Source organism: Bombina bombina, chromosome 1, assembly GCF_027579735.1.
Source record: "Bombina bombina isolate aBomBom1 chromosome 1, aBomBom1.pri, whole genome shotgun sequence".
Lineage (NCBI taxonomy): Eukaryota > Metazoa > Chordata > Amphibia > Anura > Bombinatoridae > Bombina > Bombina bombina.
Genome location: NC_069499.1, coordinates 1,255,072,169 through 1,255,094,627, shown reverse-complemented (window position 1 = coordinate 1,255,094,627; position 22,459 = coordinate 1,255,072,169). Strand labels below are relative to the sequence as shown.

The 22,459-nt window shown below is 37.8% G+C and overlaps 1 protein-coding gene across 1 annotated transcript in view; it reads right to left on the bottom strand.

Annotated features, from left to right (window-relative positions):
• Positions 1-22,459, bottom strand: part of ATP2C2 (ATPase secretory pathway Ca2+ transporting 2) — a 337,340-nt gene that overhangs the window by 24,005 nt on the left and 290,876 nt on the right. Inside the window, exons 19-23 of the mRNA XM_053719160.1 lie at positions 17,265-17,435; positions 15,997-16,094; positions 15,855-15,905; positions 15,545-15,711; positions 10,684-10,752 (exon numbers count right to left, since the gene is read on the bottom strand). Of these exons, the coding sequence (XP_053575135.1) occupies positions 10,684-10,752; positions 15,545-15,711; positions 15,855-15,905; positions 15,997-16,094; positions 17,265-17,435 (556 nt within the window). The remainder of the gene's footprint in view (positions 1-10,683; positions 10,753-15,544; positions 15,712-15,854; positions 15,906-15,996; positions 16,095-17,264; positions 17,436-22,459) is intronic.

Genomic DNA, 22,459 nt, shown 5'->3' with positions numbered 1-22,459 from the left:
GGTGAACGTAGAAAAGAGTTCCCTGTCTCCGTCAACAAGAGTTCCCTTTTTGGGAACAATAATAGATTCTTTAGAAATGAAGATCTTCCTGACAGAGGTCAGAAAGTCAAAGCTTCTAAACGCTTGTCAAGTTCTTCACTCTATTCTTCAGCCTTCCATAGCTCAGTGCAAGGAAGTAGTAGGATTGATGGTTGCAGCAATGGACATAGTTCCTTTTGCTCGAATTCATCTAAGACCATTACAACTGTGCATGCTCAATCAGTGGAATGGGGACTATGCAGACTTGTCTCCCCAGATTCAAGTAGACCAGGTAACCAGGGATTCTCTCCGCTGGTGGTTGTCTCACGATCACCTGTCTCAGGGAATGAGTTTCCGCAGACCAGAACGGGTCATTGTCACGACCGACGCCAGTCTCTTAGGCTTGGGTGCGGTCTGGGACTCTCTGAAAGCTCAAGGTCTATGTTCTCGAGAAGAGTCTCTTCTCCCGATAAACATTTTAGAACTGAGAGCGATATTCAATGCGCTCCTGGCGTGGCCTCACCTAGCAAAGGCCAAATTCATAAGGTTCCAGTCGGACAACATGACGACTGTAGCGTACATCAATCATCAGGGGGGAACAAAGAGTTCCTTAGCTATGAGAGAAGTATCCAAGATCATCAAATGGGCGGAGGATCACTCCTGCCACCTATCTGCAATTCACATCCCAGGAGTGGACAACTGGGAGGCGGATTATTTGAGTCGTCAGACTTTTCATCCGGGGGAGTGTGAACTCCACCCGGAGGTTTTTGCCCAGTTAACTCAACTATGGGGCATTCCAGATATGGATCTGATGGCGTCTCGCCAGAACGCAAAGGTTCTCCGATACGGGTCCAGATCCAGGGATCCCAAAGCGACACTGGTGGATGCATTAGTGGCACCTTGGTCGTTCAACCTAGCTTATGTATTTCCACCGTTTCCTCTCCTTCCCAGGCTTGTAGCCAGGATCAAACAGGAGCAGGCTTCGGTGATTCTAATAGCCCCTGCGTGGCCACGCAGGACTTGGTATGCAGACCTGGTGAATATGTCATCGGCTCCACCATGGAAGCTACCTTTGAGGCTGGATCTTCTAGTACAAGGTCCGTTCGAACATCCAAATCTAGTCTCTCTCCAACTGACTGCTTGGAAATTGAACGCTTGATTCTATCTAAGCGTGGGTTTTCAGATACAGTCATAGATACTCTGGTTCAGGCCAGAAAACCTGTAACTAGGAAGATTTACCATAAGATATGGCAAAAATATATCTGTTGGTGTGAATCCAAGGGATTCCCTTGGAGTAAAATTAAAATTCCTAGGATACTTTCCTTTCTCCAAGAAGGTCTGGATAAAGATTTGTCAGCTAGTTCCTTAAAAGGACAGATATCTGCTCTGTCTGTTTTGTTACACAAACGTCTGGCAGCAGTGCCAGATGTACAGGCGTTAGTTAGAATCAAGCCTGTTTACAGACCCATGACTCCTCCTTGGAGTCTAAATTTAGTTCTTTCAGTTCTTCAGGGGGTTCCGTTTGAACCCATGCATTCCATAGATATTAAGTTACTATCTTGGAAAGTTCTGTTTTTGGTTGCTATTTCTTCTACTAGAAGAGTTTCTGAATTATCTGCTTTGCAGTGTACTTCTCCCTATCTGGTATTCCATACAGATAAGGTAGTTTTACGTACCAAGCCTGGTTTTCTTCCAAAGGTCGTTTCCAACAGGAATATTAACCAGGAAATTGTGGTTCCTTCTCTGTGTCTGAATCCAGTTTCAAAGAAGGAACGCTTGTTACACAATCTAGATGTGGTCCGTGCTTTAAAGTTCTATTTAGAAGCAACAAAGGATTTCAGACAGACATCATCTTTGTTTGTTGTGTATTCTGGTAAGAGGAGAGGGCAGAAAGATACTGCTACCTCTTTCTTTTTGGCTGAAAAGCATCATCCGATTGGCTTATGAGACTGCCGGACGGCAGCCTCCTGAACGAATTACAGCTCATTCTACTAGAGCTGTGGCTTCCACATGGGCTTTCAAGAATGAGGCTTCTGTTGATCAGATCTGTAAGGCAGCGACTTGGTCTTCTCTGAATACTTTTGCCAAATTTTACAAATTCGATACTTATGCTTCTTCGGAGGCTATTTTTGGGAGAAAGGTTTTGCAAGCCGTGGTGCCTTCCGTTTAGGTAACCTGGTTTGCTCCCTCCCTTCATCCGTGTCCTAAAGCTTTGGTATTGGTTCCCACAAGTAAGGATGAAGCCGTGGACCGGACACACCAATGTTGGAGAAAACAGAATTTATGTTTACCTGATAAATTTCTTTCTCCAACGGTGTGTCCGGTCCACGGCCCGCCCTGGTTTTTAACCAGGTTTGAAAAATTTCTTTCTTTATACACTACAGTCACCACGGCACCCTATAGTTTCTCCTTTTTCTCCTAACCGTCGGTCGAATGACTGGGGGGCGGAGCCAGAGGGGGAGCTATATGGACAGCTCTTGCTGGGTGCTCTCTTTGCCATTTCCTGTAGGGTAAGAGAATATCCCACAAGTAAGGATGAAGCCGTGGACCGGACACACCGTTGGAGAAAGAAATTTATCAGGTAAACATAAATTCTGTTATTATCTATGTAGTAAAGACTTGGGATTGGAATTAGAAAGAAACAAATAAGAAAGCTCACTTAAGTAGAGGGAATCTATACTCTTTTTGTGATATTTTCTATTTCCTCTCATTAAGTCAATGCCGTCATACTCATAAGTCATTAGAGTGCCTGATTAGGCATTATTCTTTCACTGTACTTATTCACTGTTTGATTTTTTTAATACCAGCAGTGATGTCTCCTGTATTGGTAAGTTACAAATATTTTATGTATTTTAATGCTATTTGTAAAGTGTGTGTGTGTGTATATATATATATATATATATATATATATATATATATATATATATATATATATATATATGGGAATGAAAGCGAAAAAAGTGGAAGGCGCTGGACTGAGAGGGTGGAGCAGAGATATGGGAGCACAGAGGAGTGAACCTATATCAATCTAGAAGGTGGTGATCCCCTGGGAGCAAAAAACCAACCCTATAGCAGCTATCCCTTAAAGAGGAGAGAGGCAACTGTGCTGGCCGAGAAAACGGAATCCCCGGCTGGCACAGTGCTTCCCCCCCTTTTGAAAAAATGTGTGTGTTAAGAGCCCGTGATAAGGGATGTAGTAGCGCTGGTTGTAAAGAGAAAATGGTAAACACAATTAATATGTGTGATTGGATAACAAATGGAATACAGAATACACAGCAAATCAAACACAATATGAAAAAAACACTATAAAATTGAGTGGAAAGCAGAATTCTAAATGTCCCAGATGCTTGACCACTTATATGTTGTATATACACAATTGTAGAATTCGAGACTTGGGGTATGGGTGGAATGCAAACTTACAAAAAAGAACCTCAATCGTATGAGGTAAGGAAACAGCACATCAGGAAATCCCTCTCGGTAGATTAGGCTTGGCCCCTTAGGGTATAGGGGAAACTTCCAACAGCAAGCTTGTCTTTTTCCCTGCTGCTTTCCCGGGTATAGGTGAAACTTCAGGGGGTTGAAGCCCTTTTTCCTCGGCCTCTTTCAGTGTGGATCCTCTCAGGATAGTATGGCAGTCGACTCAAGGTTCCAGTTTCATTTAGACTCGTCAGTATAGGAGGAAGTAAGCGGCTAACGACTGATTGGCTGCTGGTTCCATGCTGCGCTATTTGCCGCACTTTTACAGTCGTTAGCCGCTTACTTCCTCCTATACTGACGAGTCTAAATGAAACTGGAACCTTGAGTCGACTGCCATACTATCCTGAGAGGATCCACACTGAAAGAGGCCGAGGAAAAAGGGCTTCAACCCCCTGAAGTTTCACCTATACCCGGGAAAGCAGCAGGGAAAAAGACAAGCTTGCTGTTGGAAGTTTCCCCTATACCCTAAGGGGCCAAGCCTAATCTACCGAGAGGGATTTCCTGATGTGCTGTTTCCTTACCTCATACGATTGAGGTTCTTTTTTGTAAGTTTGCATTCCACCCATACCCCAAGTCTCGAATTCTACAATTGTGTATATACAACATATAAGTGGTCAAGCATCTGGGACATTTAGAATTCTGCTTTCCACTCAATTTTATAGTGTTTTTTTCATATTGTGTTTGATTTGCTGTGTATTCTGTATTCCATTTGTTATCCAATCACACATATTAATTGTGTTTACCATTTTCTCTTTACAACCAGTGCTACTACATCCCTTATCACGGGCTCTTAACACACACATATATATATATATCCAATCTGGATCCTGCACTCACTTGTAAGCATAAACCACTGGGGTGCACTTAAAGCCAGTCATATATAGTTTTCAAAGAAAAAGGCACTCTCCGTTTTCTTCATAAGTACTCTACTTTACTCTAGTAAACTACAGTAGAGTTCTTATGAAAAACGGAGAGTGCCTTTTTCTTTGAAAACTATATATACACACATATTTTTCCAAAAGTTAATGTGCACACTGTTTTATCAAATGTAAGTGTGGAAGCTATTTCATTTTAACACAATACATTTTCAAACAGAATTATTTTATTAAGTAGTGCAAAACAAAAGTACTGGCACCCCTATATTCAATATGTTTTGAACTTTCCAAATGGTAAATAACAGCACTCAGCCTCTTCCTGTATTGTCAAGATTCTTGATAGTCTTAGGCTTGCAGTTGTCGACTGCCCTCTTCACTCTGGGTCACAGATTTTACGGAGACTTGGATAAGGCAGTTGAAAGGTACTGCTTTTTGTTTTCGGTCACCGTTTTGTTAAATGGTACATTTATGGACAAGTTTCAATCTTTTGGCAGAGGAAATCAGGTTATTAAAGACATGTGTCAATCTTAAGAAGAGTCCCTGGACCACTAGAAGCATCAATGATCAACCCCATATTTTATTTTGGGTATCAGGTGCTTTATTTGTATGAAGTCACCTTTTTGTCACCATGGTCTGATGCTTGTCTCATCACAATGCACAATTCTAATTGTATTTCCAACAATGCTTTGCAAACTTCAGGCCCCGCAATTTATAGTTTAGGCTCAGTGAGGGCTGCTTTTGTGCAACCCTTCCAAAGAACTTGTTGGCATAGAGGTGCCATCTAACAGATGATTCTGTGATTTGATAACCCCAATATACTGTTATGAAACTATGATTCTTGTTTTCCTCCCACACCATGCATGGGGGTAACATGCATCCTCTTCTTGTGGAACAGTTAAAAAAAATCTGAAACTGTTTGATTAATGATCTGTGTTTTTCCTGGTATTTTTACCTGTTTATGCATTTTTTAGGGTCATTATCAGATCTATGAATGTGAACTACCATCTGTCTTCTTTTAGCTAAAATATCTTTGTTTTTACTCATGCTGATAGATGAGAAAAGGATTTTACATGCGTGCAACCTCATATGCATACCCCAGAGAAACAGGAGCAGGTGAAAGGCATCAATACAATTTTATAGCCTGAGACCAATTAACAAAATGATACAATTTCATAACAGGTTTTATTTTAAATTTAATTCAGGGGTGCCAATACCATTGAAACATGTTTTACAGGGAAAAAAATGTAATACGCCATAGAATATTTTATGTTTAAGGAATTACTGTGTTAAAATATAGTATATATTTTGTGCCCAAAATATAACCCATTGCTTGTATTTTATTTTTTTCTTAGCTTTAGCTCAGTTTCATAATGGGTTAACATACTTGCATGAAAATGCATAAATATGTTCTAATTTATTGTCTTACAAAATATATAGAGCCAGATTACAAGTGGAGCGCTATTTAACGCTCCTGCTCGAGCATTACCATTAACGCTAGAAGTAAGCTTTTTGCTTAAACTGTTTTCGCTTTCATGCTAACCCGACGTGCGTAAAAAAGCCGAACTTAGAATATCACGCGCGCGATAACGTATTCACCCATAGAGGTCAATGGGGCAAAAAAAGTGGAAAAAGCCTAATACCCTACTCATGAGCAAATCCGATCTCATATTCTCAAGTGCACTAACCTGACATGAAAATGTAAATATTTCAAATTCCAATGTTCTTCACATAGCAGAATATGTTCTATTTATTCATAAATACATATTCTATATATATCTATCAGATATATATACTGTATATATATATATATATATGTATTTATGTGTTTATGTGTGTACATATGTCTATAAATACATATATACACTTATAAATACATAAATACATATATACACACATATATACATACACACACACACACACACATATATATATATATATATACAGGGAGTGCAGAATTATTAGGCAAATTAGTATTTTGACCACATCATCCTCTTTATGCATGTTGTCTTACTCCAAGCTGTATAGGCTCGAAAGCCTACTACCAATTAAGCATATTAGGTGATGTGCATCTCTGTAATGAGAAGGGGTGTGGTCTAATGACATCAACACCCTATATCAGGTGTGCATAATTATTAGACAACTTCCTTTCCTTTGGCAAAATGGGTCAAAAGAAGGACTTGACAGGCTCAGAAAAGTCAAAAATAGTGAGATATCTTGCAGAGGGATTAAGCACTCTTAAAATTGCAAAGCTTCTGAAGCGTGATCATCGAACAATCAAGCGTTTCATTCAAAATAGTCAACAGGGTCGCAAGAAGCGTATGGAAAAACCAAGGCGCAAAATAACTGCCCATGAACTGACAAAAGTCAAGCGTGCAGCTGCCAAGATGCCACTTGCCACCAGTTTGGCCATATTTCAGAGCTGCAACATCACTGGAGTGCCCAAAAGCACAAGGTGTGCAATACTCAGAGACATGGCCAAGGTAAGAAAGGCTGAAAGACGACCACCACTGAACAAGACACACAAGCTGAAACGTCAAGACTGGGCCAAGAAATATCTCAAAACTGATTTTTCTAAGGTTTTATGGACTGATGAAATGAGTTTGAGTCTTGATGGGCCAGATGGATGGGCCCGTGGCTGGATTGGTAAAGGGCAGAGAGCTCCAGTCCGACTCAGACGCCAGCAAGGTGGAGGTGGAGTACTGGTTTGGGCTGGTATCATCAAAGATGAGCTTGTGGGGCCTTTTCGGGTTGAGGATGGAGTCAAGCTCAACTCCCAGTCCTACTGCCAGTTTCTGGAAGACACCTTCTTCAAGCAGTGGTACAGGAAGAAGTCTGCATCCTTCAAGAAAAACATGATTTTCATGCAGGACAATGCTCCATAACACACGTCGTCCAAGTACTCCACAGCGTGGCTGGCAAGAAAGGGTATAAAAGAAGAAAATCTAATGACATGGCCTCCTTGTTCACCTGATCTGAACCCCATTGAGAACCTGTGGTCCATCATCAAATGTGAGATTTACAAGGAGGGAAAACAGTACACCTCTCTGAACAGTGTCTGGGAGGCTGTGGTTGCTGCTGCACGCAATGTTGATGGTGAACAGATCAAAACACTGACAGAATCCATGGATGGCAGGCTTTTGAGTGTCCTTGCAAAGAAAGGTGGCTATATTGGTCACTGATTTGTTTTTGTTTTGTTTTTGAATGTCAGAAATGTATATTTGTGAATGTTGAGATGTTATATTGGTTTCACTGGTAAAAATAAATAATTGAAATGGGTATATATTTGTTTTTTGTTAAGTTGCCTAATAATTATGCACAGTAATAGTCACCTGCACACACAGATATTCCCCTAAAATAGCTAAAACTAAAAACAAACTAAAAACTACTTCCAAAACTATTCAGCTTTGATATTAATGAGTTTTTTGGGTTCATTGAGAACATGGTTGTTGTTCAATAATAAAATTAATCCTGAAAAATACAACTTTCCTAATAATTCTGAACTCCCTGTATATATATATATATATATATATATATATACATACACACTCACTGGCCACTTTATTAGGTACACCCGTTCAATTGCTTGGTAACACAAATTGCTAATCAGCAAACCACATGGAAGCAACTCAATGCATTTAGACATGTAGACATGGTGAAGACAACTTGCTGAAGTTCAAACTGAGCATCAGAATGGGGAAGAAAGGGGATTTAAGTAACTTTGAACGTGGCATAGTTGTTGGTGCCAAATGGGCTGGTCTGAGTATTTCAAAAACTGCTGATCTACTGGGATTTTCACGCACAACCATCTCTAGGGTTTACAGAGAATGGTCCGAAAAAGAGAAAATATCCAGTGAGTGGCAGTTGTGTAAACGAAAATGCCTTGTTGATGTCAGAGGTCAGAGAAGAATAAGCAGACTGGTTCGAGATGATAGAAAGTCAACAGTAACTCAAATAACCACTCGTTACAACAAAGGTATGCAGAATGGCATCTCTGAAGCACAACATGTCGAACCTTGAAGTAGATGGGCTACAGCAGCAGAAGACAACACCAGGTGCCACTCCAGTCAGCTAAGAACAGGAAACTGAGGCTACAATTCGCACATGTTCACCAAAATTGAACAATAGAAGATTGGAAAAACGTTGCCTGGTCTGATGAGACTTGATTTCAGCTGCGACATTCAGATGGTAGGGTCAGAATTTGGTGTAAACAACATGAAAGCATGGATCCACCCTGCCTTGTATCAACGGTTCAGGCTGGTGGTGGTGGTGTAATGGTGTGGGGGATATTTTCTTGGCACACTTTGGGTCCCTTAGTACCAATTGAGCATTGTTTAAACACCACGGCCTACCTGAGTATTGTTGCTGACCATGTCCATCCCTTTATTAGTCTTCTGATGGCTACTTCCAGCAGGATAATGCACCGTGTCACAAAGCTCAAATCATCTCAAACTGGTTTCTTGAACATGACAATGAGTTCACTGTACTCCAATAGCCTCCACAGTCACCAGATCTCAATCCACTATAGCACCTTTGGGATGTGGTGGAACGGGAGATTCACATCATGGATGTGCAGCCAACAAATCTGCAGTAACTGTGTGATGCTATCATGTCAATATGGATCAAAATCTCTGAGGAATGTTTCCAACACATTGTTGAATCTATGCCATGAAGAATTAAGACAGTTCTGAAGACAAAAGGGGGTCCAACCCGGTACTAGCAAGGTGTACCTAATAAAGTGGTCGGTGAGTATATATATATTTTTTTCTTCTAACAACTGAGATCTCATATCTTTGAGCCCTTACATCTTTTTTGTGCAATCTTTTTTAGGAATACATTTTATTGGTGTTATTATGAGTGTAACTGTACTTTGTAATGTATTTTTTTTTTTACACTTTTTTGTTTTGAAAAACAGTAAACAAGAGCTCTGAGGACACGATATTCATTGTAGCATAAATCTTACTTCCAACTTGTTATACGAGTGGAAAACTCGATGCACGCAACCCCCATGATATACCCTTTATCCCTCGCGCTTAACTGTTATCCCTATGTTTTTCCTAATTATCCACTTGCAATTCTGTCCATTCCTCAACAGCGATGATACCATAGCCAGAAATGGTTCTACAAAGGTAAATATTAAAGGTGCATGGGTTACAGGTATCTCATCTTTAACTAATTATTCTTACTTATGTTTTTGTTTTAAATCCCTCTTCTTCCTCCTTTACCGCTTTCCTGCTCTTGTTACTCTCATGTTTGTTTTATACATCATTCTGTAATTTTGTAGTGTAACATTAAGTAAAGTGAATATTTAAGGGACATCAGATAGAACATACAATTTTAAACAACTTTCCAATTTACTTCTAATATATATTTTGCTTCATTATCTTTGTATCCTTTGTTAAAGAAGCAGCAATGCACTAATGGGAACTAGCTGAATACACCAGTAAGCCAATGATAAGAGTTATATATATGCTGCCACCAATCAGCAGCTTGTTCCCAGCTTCTGAGCCTATCTATGCATGCTTTATAACAACGGATACCAAGAGAACAAAGTAAATTAGATAATAAACATAAATTGGAAAGTTGTTTAAAATTGTATGTTCTATCTGAATCATAAAAGAAAAAAAATTGTGGTTCATGTCTCTTTAAACAGAAGAAATACTATTCCTCCTGGAAGTTTTGTCATAAATAGTGAAATATGAGGTACATTTATTAAGCTGTGAATTATCCTTTCATTCAAGCCTGCAGCCACAAATTTTGAACCTCTCCATTATCATAGCGATCACCCTGCACTAATCTCAATGGGAGTGATTGACAAGCCCTGCTCTCACTTAATTGGTTGTGCAATACCAGAGGGCAGCATTGTGACTGCTCGTGTAATGATTAATACGGGCAGTGAAAGCTGCCTGCTACTTGTGATCCCGGTAGGACAGGTTCCCAGCTTGCGGATAATGATAAATCTGCCCCTGTGAGTATATTATATAAGTATGGAAATACAAAGGAGGGGAGTTCAGCTCAGTTGTTTGTGGAAAGTAACGTAATTGTCAAAAAGAAAAACAAATGCCTAATTTCAACTGGTGAAGAACAATGTTTAACAAACTTTTTTACTATTGTGATTGGTTAGGGTGCAAATATTGAATATCAGTGAATTAATATTATTTAAGGAATTTCTCCAACAATAAACCTTTAGATTGGAATATTATTATATTATTAAAAAAATAAAAATATATATTATTTGATAAATGTATGTATGTGGATACAGTGCAGTATCAATGCAGTAGAAAATATAACACACTGATATTTTATTTGTACTTACGTGCTAAGCTGGAATCTCACAAAATTTTTGATATTATAAAATATCCCCTTTCCTTCCTCAATTGCACTCCTGTAAAATGTAATCATAATATTAATTAACTTGAATTGACAACAAAAATAAATTGTGTAGTAATGCTACATTTGTCAACATGTATTAGCTTTTACTCTATTCTAAACATAAAAACACACAGTGACAAACTGGGCTGTTGCTTAATTTTGCTGTCATTATCTATTATTACTATTGCTTTCATACAACTATGGCCTTGATCACAATCTATTGGGAGCAGCGGTATCGGCTCTTTTTTAGGCTGAAAAGGCTACTTTTTAATTCAACGTGATCACAATAATGCTTTTTCGGCTGATTCCCATACTCGCAAATGGGTTTTTGGGTCCTCGATAAAAGTCCTATTTTCGCTATGGAACTGAAAAGATGTTGGCGATCATAATAATTTTTCGAGTCACTTTTCAACAGCTTTTTGAGATTTTTTGGGCTTATAAAATTCAACACCTCGAGGCACTTGGTAAGTCATTGGAAGGGTTTTTTGAGTACACTATTTTACGACTATTTCCAATAAGTTTATTTGCTTGCACATAAATTACACACACTGAAATGGCCACTGGAGACATTCTAAAGGTTTGTTAGCATACATGGTATTGATATATTAAAGCCCAATTCATCACTATTGGAGAGGCACTGTATACAGGGAACATGGCACACATTTACATATGTAAAGGGACATATACATATGTAGATGTGTTGACTATGTGATATCATATGCGCAACTCAGGGGATTTATAGGAAAACTCACTTCAGTACCCCATCTAACAAATGGTGTGTTTTTATTTTTAATTTTTACTATTTAATTGCAAATTACACTTGTACTGTCACTAACAGTACTGCCATCTTTTTAAACAGGTTAAAAAGGTTGGACTTTCATAGTTGACTATTGCAATCCGTTTCCATCCTCACCACTGCTAATCCATCTAAATGCATCTTTTATGTTGTCAGGATGGGCAGACTTTGCACAAGTATTATTTTAAACAAGTTTATTTCTATTGTTTCTTAAAGGACCGTTTCCATTTTGGTGTGAACTGAAAACAAAATGGTGAAAATTAGTTTATATGCAAAATATCTTTTTTTTTTTTTTTTTACTGGATTTTAGTATTACGTAAACTGTAAATTGTGACTCCATTGCCTTGCTACTTTTGTATCTTCCTAAGAGACCCTTAAACAAGAACGCACCTCTGTGTCTGGGTTTTTATATGGAATGAGCCTTAATGCATGATAAGTCCAAACACTGTCATGAGAGTGCCTTTAAAAATGCCTGCACCTACATGAACTTGCAACTTGGAATGAGCATTTGTGACTGTGAGTTTAGTAATGTAGGTGCAAGCACTTTGAAAGACACTCTCGTGAACAAGTTTGGGCTACAAAAAATCTGTTCAAAAAGGTGCAATCTCATTTAATGGTCTCTTAGGAAGGGTCCTGAAGAGAAGAGTTTTAATGAATCTATACCATTTATGCTAACAAACCTCAAGCAAATAGACTGTTTGGAAATAGCTGTGCAATCTCCTTTAAAAACCTGATTAAAAAATATGGCAGTATTGTTAGTGACAATCACGACAGTGCGACTGTGATTTACAATTAAATATGAAATATAAAAACATGCCATTTGTAGATGGGGTTTTAAAGTAACTATAGAAGTATGTCCATCATGCCAAGATACATATGGCATTCATATGGTTACTGAGTGTTGAGGATGTAGACTGATGGCAATAGGTTAATGTCACACACGCAAATGAGTATTTTTTTTGCAAGGAGTTGCACAAATAGATCATTCCTGTAACCTTAAGAGGCGTGAATGGGCTATTGTATGTGTCAATTTTGGGAGACCTCCCAGTTTTGAAAAGATGTACTTTACACACAACACCTTTTTGTGGGAGCTTTTCTGTTGAAAACTCATTCACAGTGGTGGGATTTTAAAGGGATATGAAACCCCAAAATTTTCTTTTGTGATTCAGACAGAGCATACTATTTAAAAAAAGTTTCTAATTTATATCTATTATCAAATTTGCATAATTCCCATGATATTCTGTATTGAAGAGATACCTAGGTAGGCATCTGGAGAGCTACATGGCAGGAAATAGTGCTGCCATCTAGTGCTCCTGCAACTCGATAACATTCCTGCAAAACTGCTACAATATAGTGCTCCAGAAATGGGCCAGCTCCTTAGCATACATCCCTGATTTTCAACAAAAGAAACCAAGAGAACAAAAAAAATTGATAATAGAAGTAAATTAAAAGCTGTTCAAAATTTGAAGCAATACTGTTTAGCTCTAAATACCTCACCCAGTTAACACTCAATACCTGATGTAGATTTGATGTTGTTAACTATACCAGAAGTGTGGTTGTATACACTACATGAGACTATGGGGCATATGTATCAAGCTCCGTATGGAGCTTGATGCCCCGTGTTTCTGGTGAGCCTGCAGGCTCGCCAGAAACAGCAGTTATGAAGCAGCGGTCACAAAGACTGCTGCTCCATAACCTGTCCGCCTGCTCTGAGCAGGCGGACACACATCGCCGGAAATCAACCCGATCTAGTGCGATCGGGTTGATTGACACCCCCCTGCTGCAAGTCTCCAGGGGGCGGCGTTGCACCAGCAGCTCTTGTGAGCTGCTGGTGCAATGCTGAATACGGCGAGCGTATTGCTCGCCGTATTCAGCGAGGTCTGGCGGACCTGATCCGCAGTATCGGATCAGGTCCGCCAGACCTTCATACATATGCCCCTATAACTTAGCCATGTTATACTCAAGCTAATTCATGTGCCCACATGCTCTGTACTATGCTATAAAGTCCCTACATCGACATTCACAGATGCACGTCATGCCTATAATAAGCGTTAGTCTAATTACTAGAAGCTAAGCACATATTTTACACTAGTAGATTAGCAGTGGTTTTTTTTTTAGGTACATACTTACAACTTGGATAACCTTCGGTAGCATTCAATCTTGCACTCCATCTCTAGAGTCATTAATCCCCTAACTAACAGGTTCCCATGTCCCGTCATCACACTATTTCATAATGTCAATATTATAATCCCTCTGGCCTATATTAATAGTTTAGCAAGATCCAAGGGTGGCACTCTAATTATTTGAGGAATATATGCTAGAAAAACTGAGATTTTAGAATATGTATATTTCCTTATTGTGTTATTGTTATATTTGTATGCGTTCATAAAAATCTAGATATATAGGTATTGTGATATATGCAGACCGCACTCCATCAATGTGTTTGTCGTTAACATTTCCCAGGCAATAATTCATATTGCTACATATAGATGATATGTAACTGATATTTTTTATAATAGATTATGGTTCTGTATATCCTCTATAATCTAAGGTTACTCATGGTGTATCTCTTAAATGTGGTAACCCTCTATTTATGCATTTCATTGGCTTTATATTGACTCCAAGAGAAACCTGCTTGTTAATACGCCTCATTATAATAATATCATTAAAATTCCCTGGCCACGCCCCCCTCTCTTTAACTTTCGGGCAGCTTTTGTCTGCTGATCTCCCTCAATTTTTATTTTTTTTATTTACCATTACATACTAAATGTTCACCCTACCAAAAAAGATTTCACTAAGCTCAGTCCACTTATTCATTGGTTGATCAATAGATATGTCCTTAGCAACCCTATAATTGTAAATGTTTTATCATATTCTAATACACAGTCATATATTGTCATATATAGAGGGATTTTTATTAGGTCCTTATTCACAAATTTATTCACTATTCCCTTCAAAGGAATCATTACAGACGTATATATCTTAGGTTCATAAACCTGTTGTATAGCTTATTATGTACCATATCAACCTGCATATATATATATATTCTGTTACTGTAAATGGACTAAAGTCTTTTATTGTCATTGTCTAAAATCTCAATAAAAAAAAATCTATTTAAAAAAAAAAAAGTTGTTCAAAATTGCATGCTCTATCTGAATCATTAAAGAAAAAGTTTTTCTGTCATAATCCTTTAACACATGAAATAATATAGCATTGTGATCACTTGAGAAACTAAGCTACCAGTTCAGAAAACAAAAAAGTAGTTTCTGGAGCAAATCGCCGATAGATTGTGATCAAGGCCAATGTGTTTAACATCTGCATAGGGGATAAACATATTGCTAAAGTCAGTTCCAGAGCAAGCATGCACCATTGGGACCTAGATAAACACAATAACAACAGGTGTGTGTAGGCACCAAACACCATCTAGCTCTAGTAGTGCATCGCTGCTTTTATACCTATCTAGGTATGCTTTTTTAACAAAGTAAATGTGATAATAGAAGTAAATGGAAAGATGTCTCAAAATTGCATTTTCTACCTGAATCATTAATGTTTAATTTTGATTTTCATGTCATTTTAACCTGCTGCCCTTGCTCTTGGTTAGGGACTAACCCTGTAGGGTAAATGTGAATAGCAACAAGTGACAAAGGATTTATGACACAACATAACCTCTGTTAGTGCTGGCTATAAGATCAGCAAATGTTAAGTAACAGATGCCTTGTTAAAGCTTCTAGGCTGACACGGCAGAAACTGGGATAAATTTGGCAATAGGCTCATTTGCCCATAAGTAAATGTCCATCACTAGACTTTACACTTGCTTAATAGCCCAGAAATGTCACTTTGTGAACCAATACTATAAATAGTCTGCACTTTGTCAAAACAGGTGAGAGAATATTAAACAGTACAGAAAGCCTCTCTAATGCAAGCATCTTTTCCTAATACAAAACAAACATGTCACAAAGCACATCATGCAGCCGTAGATCACTGAATTTTATATTCCTTAGATAATTACATAATCGTAGAGAAATCATCATCCACTAAAATCATGTCTGCAGCCTCTTTGCTGACATCGGTGCCGGTTTTCCCCATTGCAACTCCTATATCTGCACATTTCAGGGCGACTGCATCGTTTACCCCATCCCCAGTCATTCCCACGATGGCTCCGGTATGCTGCAAGGCCTGTGGATGGGACACACACAAATACATAGACAGGAAGTGAGAGTTGAATGTTTCTTCAAGAACAATCATTTTTCTAATGCCTGTAATTCATGTATTGATGCCTACTGAGTGCATGATTAATTTAATCTGAAATAAATCCATACCTTAATAATTTTCAGCTTATGTTTTGGACTTGTCCTATAGAACACAGATACCTAAGACACATAAGATAAAAATAGTCAGCATACCCATGTGAATGCAACAATTAGAATGCAGAAGATAAAAAAAAACAACGTATTTATGAACCTTTGTAACAATGGATGGCAAAGCAGATTCATCAATTCGATCCAGTTCTTCCCCTGAAATTGCTTTTAGGTGTCCATTGGAAAGACCAATGCTCCTTCCTGTGGAGGAATAAATAGAAGCCAGATTTTTTTTTTTTTTTTAATATTGCCACAAAAACTATGAGGGCTGAATGTGAAACTAAAAACTAAACTGAAAGCAAAAACACCCAGTCTTCTATTTTGCCCACAGAGAAGGTAAAAAAGGTAAAAAAAAACCTCCCTGCCTTTGTCCTTCTAGACTATTCAAACCCCAAGACAGCCTATCCATGCCCCAGGACAACCTAACCAAGCCCTAGACTAGAGTGTTCTGGAACCAAAGTTGTTAGGATTGTCAATCTGCAAACATGCACACAATGTAATTGCTGATGATACTCTCTCATTGGTTGCTTATTTTTGTCTCTGTGTAGGTCCATGAAAAACTTCAGAAAACACTAGTTATTTGAAAGTATTCACAGGTTTAACCAACACAAAATTAGGAAATATAGGGTCATCTTTTGCAAACTAACCTTCATGAGTTCCTGTGTTGAGCTAAAGTAAACAATAACAGTAAACAATGGAGTTTTATTACAGATAGCAAAGCTTTATATTACTTGCTAGAGTTTCACACATAGGAATGTACTGGGCAAGAAATTAAATCTGGAATGCAGAGAAACAAGATTTATCTCGCTAGATGCAGAGGGAAATTAAAATAAGCTACATTTTCTACAAAATGACCATTAGAGTGAAAGTCAATCCTAGCGTTTGTGAAACACTAGGATTGACCATTGAATCAAATAAAGGGGACTTTCATTCATGGAATATAAAAAACTTCATGCAGAAAGCTCATCTATTTGCTTCAAGCGTTCGCCATTCTGTGCTGCTCCCGCACGGCTATTGGCTAATAGGTGAAAACGTCACCTCTCTAGAAAAACAGCGTTCTGACGTGGCCTGAATTAGCAGCTCAGAATAGCGAACGCTTGAAACAAGTAAAGGAGTTTTTAGCATGAAGTATTTTATATTTCATGAATGAAAGTCACCTTTATTTGTTTCAATGGTTAATCCTAGCGTTTCACAAACCCCAGGATTGACTTTAACTTTAATGTAAACTTTTTAAAATCATAAATCATTTAACTATATTCAAAGCATTACTTATTGCACAGATTTTTGAGCTGGGAACAGTGTTCTTAAAACTACATTTCCTACTAATATCCAGACACGATTTTAGTAATGAGAGAACACGTATTTCCTCACCAATGGCCTGTGCTGTCTCCAACGCATCTCCAGTGATCATTTTCACCAACACGCCAGATTCCAGAAGGATCTGCACTGCTTCACTCACCCCACTTCTTGGAGGATCAATTATACCAATGAGTCCCAGAAACATGAGCTTCCCCAGCTCTGCTCCAGACGCCAGAGCAAGCACTATAAGGAAAAGAGGGAACTATGTCAATATTTTACATTAGTACAAATTTTTAGATAAACAGATTTTGATAACAAATAGGAATTACAAGTCATATGTGAATATGGGCAGCTTAGATCATTCTAGTTCTTATCTAAAAAATGAATTGAAAAATGAAGAGATACAACGCAATACAGTGCCTTCCACAAAAAATGTTGCCAGCTGGGTGTGGGCTGTGTATTAGTTTCTAATATTATAACTTTTTCTGTTATTTATACGTTACTTAAGCTATCCCCAAAACACAATTCATTTTTAATTGTTGATTTAAAGGGACAGTAAACGTTGGGAAAAATGAAGATAGCTTTTGTTAGATTTTTTTTTAAAATGTCTACTTTGTCACCTAAAACTATACTTACCTCTTATGTGAAGCCATCGTCTTCTGTGCAGCAGCTTTTTTCAAATAACACCCCATGTCTAATCACAGCGAGCCTGATCGTGCCATTCAACTACATGTGCACTCGTAATAACACCAGCACCAGTATCTTGGATATAAATATTTTATTAGAGGTTACATTAAAAGCAGCAACGTTTCGTGGTGAACCCACTTAGTCATGCTAGATTGTATCACACTGTTCAAACAACTTATACCTTTCTTTGGCGCCAACAGGCTTCATTTTGGGAAGTGTCACACCCCCTAGTGGTTACTAAATACAATGTATATACAAAATTTAAAAACAAATGTATCTGACTAAACAGTTTAAAGGGACACTCAGGTTAAATTAAATTTTCATGATTCAGATACAGCATGTAATTTTAAACAACTTTCCAAATCACTTCCATTAAAAAAAATGTGCACAGTCTTTTATATTTACAATTTTTGAGTCACCAGATCCTACTGAGCATGTGCAAGAATTCACAGACTATACGTATATGCATGTGTGATTGGCTGATTGCTATCACATGGTACAAGGGGAGTGGAAATATACATAACTTTGAAATTTGTTATAAAAAAATCTACTACTCATTTGAAGTTCAGACTAAGTGCTATTGCATTGTCTTGTTATCTTGCATTTGTTGATTATGCAAATCTAATGTGTTGACTGGTCCTTTAAGAATGGCAACAATAAACATATGTATAGCCTTCTCATGATTGTATATATGTACCCAGGCTTTATACTAATTATCATGGATTACCTCCCCAGTTTAAATATCTTATTACAAAAATGTTAAACACATGGGTAAAATACCTTAGTTATTAAAGTTATTGAATGCATATCATGTTTAAGCTTTTACCCATGTGTTTAACATTTTTGAGATTCTTTTGAGATTTTTTTGTTATAAGATATTTAAACTGGGGAGGTAATCCATGATAATTAGTATAAAGCCTGGGTACATATATACAATCATGAGAAGGCTATATATATGTTTATTGTTGCCATTCTTAAACTGTTTAGTCAGATACATTTGTTTTTAAATTTTGTATATACATTGTATTTAGTAACCACTAGGGGGTGTGACACTTCCCAAAATGAAGCCTGTTGGCGCCAAAGAAAGGTATAAGTTATTTGAACAGTGTGATACAATCTAGCATGACTAAGTGGGTTCACCACGAAACGTTGCTGCTTTTAATGTAACCTCTAATAAAATATTTATATCCAAGATACTGGTGCTGGTGTTACTACGAGTGCATATTGATCACAGAGGCTGCTGCAGCTACCCCTTGCACCGTGCACCATTTCACACAGATAGTGCTGTACTCACTAACTATTGTATATTCAACTACATGTAGCAGGCTCCAGCAGTAGGTAAAGATGTTGGCTGCTGTATCTGGTGCTGGAGCGTGCTACATGTAGTTGAATGTCGTGATCGGGCTTGCTGTGATTAGAAAGTGAGCCGTGTCATGTTATTTTTTAAAAAAAAGCCTCGCAGAAGAGGACGGCTTCGCACAAGAGGTAATTATAGTTTTAAGTGACAAATTAGACATTTACAAAAGAAAAAGAAAATCACACAAAAGGCTATGATAATGTTACATAATTTTGCACATAGTGCTGAATTATGTAACATTTTCCCCAGCGTTTACTGTCTCTTTCATGATAATTTGTGCAGCAAACATTGAAAACAAGTGGAGCAGTAGTTTGTGCTCACGTTCCAACTTTAAAACCGCTATAAGTATTTTTTTTCAGCTCATAGATTCGCACTTGTATTGCAAGTTGAAAGTAAAAAGTTTGCGATCTTGTGTTCGTAATGTTGCAGTAACAAATAGAAGTTGCAAATGCAAAATCGCATTTCCCCATAGACTTCAATAGAACTGAAAAAGTTGGAGCAAACACGATCACAGTTATTTAAAAGCGCAACATAAGAAGATAATATTGCATATTTCATAATTTAATGTTCTGCACATATCAGAATATGTTCTATTTATTCTTAAAGAGATATTTAAACATATATCTGATGGATTTTTGCACAAATATATATTTATACATAGAAATTAATATATTTTCTGAAACAGTTTAAAAAAAAAATTAAATATACACAAAAATTACAGGGTAAATTGTTTAGAATAAATTAGTTAATTTATACAAAACCAGACACTATATAGCTACATTTATTTCCAATTGAGCAAAAGTGCACATTATGACAATCAGAATATAATATTAGAGTACAACTCCTTAATAAGCCCCTATTTCAATACCCCAAGTAACTACAGTGAGCGCCATTCATAGGAGAGTCACAGAGTCACATGCTGATTGTGAGGTCAATGCTCCCATATTGCGCCCTCTGTGGCTAACAGCAATGCCTTTATAGGGTATGTTTTAGTTTATTATTTTTGCTTTTGGGTTTTATGTGTGCTGATACATATACTTAGTTTTCTACAAATTATTTATAATAGGATATTGGGACATACAGTCTCATATTAACAAACACAACTATTGGCTGATCATGTATTGACGTAATCTTTGGAACTTGCACAGATGTGTTCTGTGACCAGTAGTTGCATAAGCTATGTATTATGTCCCTATTGTGTTGCCTTTAGTATTATAAGATTGATAAATTGAAGGTAAATGACAAGAGACAGTACGCCCCAGTGACCACCTCCTTCTACATTTTTCCCACCACCTAAGGGCCCTTCATTAACTGATTATTATAATAATATTTTTATCAATCATGTGAGGAGTTTCATGGGTATATCAAATCATGGGGCTGATCATAATATTTACTGACATGTTACTAGCTGCTGATGTTGACTCAATCACAATCAGCCATATTCATTATTTGGCAGCAGCACTTTTTTATTATTGGTTTGCTGAAAAACAGCCCAATATTTAACATGTTCACAATCCAAATTCTCAATACTTAACAACACAATTACATTAACAAATCCCACAGCTAAAAGGACTTGATAAATCCAGGACAAAACTTTTCCAATTATCATCAAGTACCCCAAACCTTTTTAGAATGTAACATTGGTTTTACGCGTTTGTAAAACACACTGAAATTAGCCCGGACATATTGGATGACATTATGAAGCATCACCGAACAAGTACAATGCTACCTGCTTAATCAATTTAAGCTACAAAATAAATCATGAGCACTTTTACACTAATAAGTAGCTAAATCAATAACCCAATAAATCCCTTTAAAAGACATATACACATATTATATGGTTTTGGAGCACTACAAGTTGATTGCACAGGTTACTACAAAATGTTAAAAGGGATCAATTAATATACAGGTTCTTTGATTTTGTTATGTCATCGCTAAAGCCACAACATCGCCATTTTGTTTGCCGTTAATCCTGACCATTTCATTTTGGTATTTTAAAATCAAGAGATTAACGAGGCAAATAATGACTTTGGGCCCCACGTATGAAGTGGTTGCAGCTTCAGAGCCAGAGCATTGCAGGCTTGTGCGAGAGGATCTGAAACACTAGTTAAGTAGCTGTGGTCTTAGCCTCTTTGCAACCGTTGGGTGGCTGAGTTGAGTCATACTGGTGAAGATTAACTGGGATGATTGACAAGCACTGCAGGGGGAGCAACAGTTCAAGCAATTGCTTGTGCAGTAATACTGCAGGCAACAGATGCTTCCTGCTCTCTGTGATGCCAGGTGGACACAGACTCTGAAAATGGGGGCAGTATTAACGGCAGAGGCATTTTGTGATTGTGATCACTGGAACAACACACTGACATTGGACAAGATTACAAGTGGTGCGCTACTGATAGCACACGGTGCAATATCAGTGTCTCTGGATTGCGCTAAAATTAGAGCGCAATTGATATTACAACTCAAGGGAAAAACAGATTTACCAGAGAAGCTTTAGCGTGACCAACATCCCTTTGATGCACACAATACTTTCAATGGATATCGACCTGGCTAAACATTGCTAATATTACAAGTTGAAAGTTATGGGTTGTGTTTGAACACAACCCAAACAGTGCTAAAAGAATTGCAATCAACAGGTGTAGACTCCCACTGTCCTCCCAGTGTATGTGACTACCTAATCATATAAACATATTAACTAAAAGTGAACACCAAGTGCCCTATCTTATTAAAAGAACCACATAGCAAAATTGTGTACATAGCAATGCTCACAATAGGTTAAAGGAGCAGTGAAAAACCTTTTGGGAAACTGTGATATCAGTCCCTGATAAGCCATATGTGCTTTAATCTGATTATGGCCTATGGGTGGTTGCCATAGCAACCAAAAACTAGCAACAACGGCCCCCAATACTGGGTAAGGCATGATATGGCCAATCAATGGTACTGCAAACTGAAGAAACGCCCAACCCCCAGGGACTGATATCACAGTGGACTAGTCAAAATTTTTAACACCCTCAATTTAATATTTGGTAGCACACCCCTTGGAAAAAATAACTGAAATCAATCACTTCCTGTAACCATCAATGAGTTTCTTACACTTCTCTACTAGAATTTTGGACCAGTCTTCTTTCGCTAACTGCTCCAGGTCTCTCAGATTGGAAGGGTTCATTTTCTCAACTGCTGTTTTGAGATCTCTCCACAGGTGCTCTTTGGGATTGAGATCTGGACT